The sequence below is a fragment of the Triticum urartu genome, chromosome 1A, assembly GCF_056163025.1.
Source record: "Triticum urartu cultivar PI428250 chromosome 1A, HENAU_Tu73, whole genome shotgun sequence".
Taxonomy (NCBI): domain Eukaryota; kingdom Viridiplantae; phylum Streptophyta; class Magnoliopsida; order Poales; family Poaceae; genus Triticum; species Triticum urartu.
Genome location: NC_141873.1, coordinates 376307358 through 376313224, shown reverse-complemented (window position 1 = coordinate 376313224; position 5867 = coordinate 376307358). Strand labels below are relative to the sequence as shown.

The 5867-nt window shown below is 59.6% G+C and overlaps 1 protein-coding gene across 1 annotated transcript; it reads left to right on the top strand.

Moving 5' to 3' along the window:
- The first annotated feature begins 2861 nt into the window (after positions 1-2861).
- Positions 2862-5399, top strand: LOC125513109 (scarecrow-like protein 6). The gene has a single exon (XM_048678154.2). The coding sequence runs from the start codon at positions 3167-3169 to the stop codon at positions 5042-5044; it is 1878 nt and encodes a 625-aa protein (XP_048534111.2). The 5' UTR covers positions 2862-3166; the 3' UTR covers positions 5045-5399.
- The last annotated feature ends 468 nt before the right edge of the window (positions 5400-5867 follow it).

The following is a 5867-nucleotide window of genomic DNA, read 5'->3' as shown; positions in this document are numbered from 1 at the left end:
TGACATACCGGCTCAGTCTCTCGAATGTGCTCATAGGAATAGGATGTGTACGTTCATAGGGGTGAGTATATGCGTGTATGTATGAGCGCTTGTGCCAGTACTGATGTTCAAAAAAAAAGATGACACTCCGGCCTTGACGTTTTTTATGACAATTCCAGTCATGCAACAATGGCAACGATGGAAAATTTCACTGACATAGTACGATAAGCTTCGGTCAAAGATAAACTGAAGCACGAAAGTTGTCATACTTGTCTTCTTGCGTAACTAAATTCGCCATCGAAAATGTTCGGAGTTGCCATATGCTGGCACCTGACTTTCGACTCTCACTAGGGTCTTTTATTTTGTTTTATGGTATAGTAAGAGCAACTCTAACACGCCGACCCAAATGAACAGTGGTTTTGTTCGTTTTTTGTCTGTTTGGGTCGGTCCGGCGGACATCTATGTTGGCTTTCGCATTTGGGTCGGTGCTTGCGTCCAATGCTGGCCCGACCCATTTTTCAGGTCACGCGTAAAAAACATGACACAACACATTTTGGAAAAAAAAATAAAAAGATTAATTAAACATTAATGCCGCCCCAAAGGCCGACCAGAGTCCACGAGTCCACTTACATTAACTATAACATAATTAAAACTAGGCGCGCTGCCCTAGGCGTCCTGTCGTCCTTGTCAGGGCCGGTGAGGTCGATGAGCTTCGGCGCCGGGTCAGCCCAAGGGAAGGTCGTCGACCACGCGATAGCGACGTCGTCCGCCGGCGGCGGTTGGGCTGGCCCAGTGCCGGCAAGGCGCGCCTCCTCCTCCGCCTCGCGCTGCTCCTCCTTCGCGTCGCGCTCGAGCATCTCGAGGTACTCGCCCTCGCGGCGCTCCTCAGCCAGTCGTTGCTATCGCCACTGCTCGAGGTAGGTCTGCTCCTGCGCCGGCGTCACCCGATACCAGACCGGTGGCACACTGACCCACTCGCGCACATGCCCGGTCCACGGGTAGCGCTCGATGGTGGGCGGCGGCGGGGAGCCAAGGCGCACGTCGCGGGCGCTGTGCCTCCTGGCCTCCTCGAGCTCGAAGGAGAACCACCGCTGCCGTGCGGACGAGACGAATCCGTACGTCGGGTCACGACGCTGCTCCGACGCCGCACCTCCTCCGCGTGCGCCCGCGCTGGCCGCGGCACCGCCGGCACAGGGATCCTCTCCGGATCCAAATGCCAGTCGTGTGGCAGCGTCACGTCGGGGTAGGGAAGGAGCGCGGCGCTCCCAGTGCCACTTCGCCTGGTGCACTTGGACGCTGATGCGTTACCTCGGCCGATGGGAAGACGATGATGGAGGCGGGGGGGGGGGGGGGGCGTTGGGGTGGCTAGGGTTTCCTAGGCTTTGTCGCCGACGGGGAAGCACAATGGTGGCAAGATGGGGACGGGCGTCTTGAAGCGGATGATGACGCTCCCCACCGCACGCTCGAATTAAAAAAAGACCGACGACTGTCGCTGGCGCGTGGGCCCGTGATGGGCGGTCGTCATTAATAAAGCTGGTCGCGGTAGTTGGGCAGCCGTCAAGTGAGGATGCGGCGGAGAGGATGCTCGGCGAGTCCGCTTCGCATCCGCGCCGACGTATTTCAGCCGCTGCACGTACGTGAAGCCGACACGTTTTGAAAATGGGTCGGCGCATTGGACCAGCATTTTTGTTTATAATGATCCAAACGGACAGCAAGGAACGAAATGGGTACGTGCGTTGGAGTTGCTCTAAGCCGAGGATGTGCAAAAGACTGTATTCCGGGCGGAGTCTTGAAGGCTAATGAGTCTTGAAGGTTACAGATTTAAGCACAGCTCGACTCTGAAGATGGTACCTTTTGTGGATAAAAGCAATGATGCTTTAGCGTGCTCTCAAGCAAAGTAATCGAGGGAAAGAGAGAGATCAAGTGCTTAACTGGACGACGTCAGGGGTCAAAAGCTGACGCCAGTGAGTGAAATGATGATGCATTTTGGTGCAAACAGCTGCTTCAGCTTTCTAACTTTGCTGTTTCATCCTCTTTCCGGGTGTCTCGTTGATTATTCATTCACCTTTGGGACTCCAAGCCTGAACATATATACTCTTCTGGCCTGGGCAGCCTGAAAAATAGTGATGCAGCAACTGCCTGAATGTAGACGCGGCCATGAGTGAACTCTTCATGGTGCCACTTGGGATTTGGTGTGGTGTGACCAAAGGAATGAGCATTGATTGCACTGACTGCACGAACGAATTTCCCAGGGGGTCCTTGCATGCCAGAGATTGGCACTTTTCTGTCCCTCCTGATATAGTGAAAAATGAAATCTAATCACGCCCAGCAAAGCTGAAATTAATAGTGCAACATGCAGTTCCTGATAAACCGAAACTTTTCAACTAGGACGTGCACACAAACAAATCACTAGTACTAGTAGTACTAAAATGGTGGAAGACTTTTCCACCACAACAACAGTTGTAAAGATTGGCTAGGCTGCCCTAGAGGAGGCTTGGGTAGATGAGCAGATAGATTTGTGGCGGGGCATGGAAACTAGCGCACATGCTGCAGACGAGACGAGACGAGCGAGCCACAACTGTATGCACTGCTCCTTCCTTCCCGCAAACAAAATAGTTTTATGTCCACAGACAGTTTTATGTTCAGACAGACACGATCATCGGGAATTTTGCACAGCCCTCTCTCTTTCTTTCTGTTGCCACCGAACCGTGGGCTACAGTAGGAAAGCCATTGCAGCGGAAGATAAAGTGGTCTGGAGAGGAGAGGCTGGCCAGTTGAAGCAGTAGGAGAGGGAGGGGAGAGAAGGCCACTTTATCGCCTTTTTCATGTTGCACGCTATCATTTCAAGATCAAGACGCTGCCAAGAGAATAAAATACTCTCGCTCTCCGCCTTCCCCCACAGCCTCACATCCATCGCACACGCAAAGAGGAGAGGAGAGGAGAGGGACAGGGGCCACAGCGACAGCAGTACAAGGGTGGTGCTGCTGGTAGCGGTAGCTCCCTACTACTAGGACTGTGCACTACTAATGGCCCCGTAGACTCCGCACCAGAGCCAACTTTGGAGCGAGCGACGAGGGAGGAGAGGTCGACGGAGGAAGGAGAAGACGAGACTAGACTAGACTATAGAGACCAGCGCCGAGTTCTTCCCGGCGGGGATTGGTGGCATGAGGTGTTGCTGCCGGGCTAGATGAGAGGAATGCCCTTTGCGGGAGAGGGTCACGCGGGGAGACTGCAGCAGCAGCCCAAGCTCAGCGCCGGCTTCTGGGCGGAGCCCACGTCCGTGCTCGACCGCCGCCACAGCCCCAGCCCCAGCCCGCCCTCCGAGGCCTCCGCGCTGTCGTCGTCCGAGGTGGCGAGCCTCGCGCCCGGCGGCGACGCCAAGAACGTATCCCCGCCGCCGCCGCAGCATCAGGCATGGCCGCCCGGGGAGGATGCTGCCGCGGGGGTCAAGGAGGAGTGGGCGCACCAGCTGGCGCCGCTCGACATGGCCATGGGCCTCGGCGCCGGCGAGGGCTGGGACGGCACGGCGCCGCCCGGGCTCGCCGGCCCTGACAGCACCTTCCTCCGCTGGATCATTGGCGGCGGGGAGGACGCGTCCGCCGGGATGGCCGGCGTCATGGATCCGCCCGCTCTGGAGCTCGACCACGCCACGTCTATGATGTCGCCGCCCGCGGCGTCGCTCGGGCCCAGCCTGTCGCCGTTCGCGCCGGCCATGGAGGAGGACGCCAAGGGGGCCCCGTTCGGCCACGCGCCCAGCTACCTGCTCCACCAGCACCAGCACCACCCCCAGCCACACGCGGCCTTCTTTGGCGCGCACCCGTCCTTCGAGTCGGCGCCGCCGCCGCCCAAGCGCCACCACCCGATGGCAGGCGCGCCGGCGCCGAAGCTGCCTGCTTTCCAGGGGCATCTCGCTCCGGCGGGCGGGTTCTTCCCCGCCCTCAAGCCCAAGGCGGGGACGGCGAACGACGAGGCGGCCGCCACGGTGGACCAGCTCGCCGAGGCTGCCAAGTTTGCCGAGGCGGGCGACGCCTTCGGCGCACGCGAGATATTGGCGCGGCTCAATTATCGGCTCCCCGCCGCCCCCGCGGCCGGGACGCCACTCCTCCGCTCTGCCTTCTACTTCAAGGAGGCTTTGCACCTCGCGCTCTCCCCCAACGGAGAGACGCCCGCGCCGCCGGCGTCCACGCCCTACGACGTGGTCCTCAAGCTCGGCGCGTACAAGGCCTTCTCCGAGGTCTCCCCGGTGCTCCAGTTCGCGCACCTCACCTGCGTCCAGGCGGTGCTCGACGGGCTCCGCGGCGCAGGCTGCATCCACGTGCTCGACTTCGACATCGGCATGGGCGAGCAGTGGGCGTCGCTGATGCAGGAGCTCGCGCAGCGCCGCCCGGCGACGGCGCTCAAGGTCACCGCATTGGTCTCGCCGGCGTCGCACCACCCGCTCGAGCTGCAGCTCATCCACGAGAACCTCTCAAGCTTCGCCGCCGAGCTCGGCGTGTTCTTCCAGTTCACCGTATTCAACATCGACACCCTCGACCCCGCGGACCTGGTGGCCATCGCCGGCGGGGACGCGCTCGCCGTCCACCTGCCCGTCGGCGCAGCACACGCGGCCGCAATGCCCGCCGTCCTCCGCCTCGTGAAGAGCCTCGGCGCCAAGGTGGTCGTGTCCGTGGACCGCGGGTGCGACCGCACGGAGCTGCCCTTCGCCGCGCACCTGTTCCAGGCGTTCCAGTCCACCGTCTTCCTCCTCGAGTCCGTGGACGCCGTGGGCACCGACCCCGACACGGCCGGCAAGATCGAGCGGTTCCTGGTCCAGCCGGCCGTGGAGCAATGCGTGGTCGGGCGCCACCGCGCGTCCATCGAGAAGGCGCCGCTGCCGTGGCGGGCCGTGTTCGCGTCGGCCGGGTTCACGCCGGTGCAGGCCAGCACGTTCGCGGAGTCGCAGGCCGAGTCGCTGCTGCACAAGGTGCCCGTCCGGGGGTTCCGCGTCGAGAAGCGCGCCCCGGGATCGCTCTGCCTCTACTGGCAGCGCGCCGAGCTCGTGTCGGTCTCGGCGTGGCGGTGCTGACAACCCCGACCTCGCCGGCGCCGTCGCCGTCGCCGGCGTCAAAAGAAGCCGATCGGACTTAGTTAGGACTAATGATCCTACTACAAAGTACTTATTTCGTCGTTGTAATGATCCGAATCCGTCTCGCTTAGTGTCCTAAATTGGAAGTACTCCTATGTTAATGGTGTCGCCTTGCATTTGCCGCTGGTTGCTCGGTATGCTCAAACTGTGGTGTCAGTTGATCACGAGTAGAATTGGCATGGCTTGGCAGGTTGCAGGGTGTGTGTGTGTCGCGGTGCGGTGCGTTTCTACCCTCTACGTGTTGCTACTCTATAGCTGTGAAATCAATGGTTATGGCGTTTTCAAATGTTTCTTCTCCCGCTCCCTCCGTCCTTGACCGTTCTCTTCTCCGCTTGTCTTACCTGCCAGTTTTTTTAGGAGTCTTTGGGCCTTTCCAACCCTGATGGCCAACATTTCAATATATTACGTGCAAACCGGATAAAATTTAACAAGTTCAAAACGAACTTAAAAGTAGCATAAAGTAAACTAGGCATGGCAGCGGAAGTTGGCCTTGGAGGCCATGCCTATAGTGCCATCGGCACCTCCCTCATCAAGCACGTCATTGTCGTCACCTCCCACGTCGGATAGTTGCCGCTATAGTGGCGGAAGGCCCACCGAGCATCATGGCATCTAGAGTTCACAACCCCCCCCCCCCCCCCCTCTAACACACACCGCGATCCGGTGTCCCGGCGCGGTGCCGCCTGTTCAAAGTAGCCACCGCCAAGCAGCCACCATGCTCGGATCTCCTCATTGTCGGTCTTCTTGTCCATCTTGGTGGCTGGTG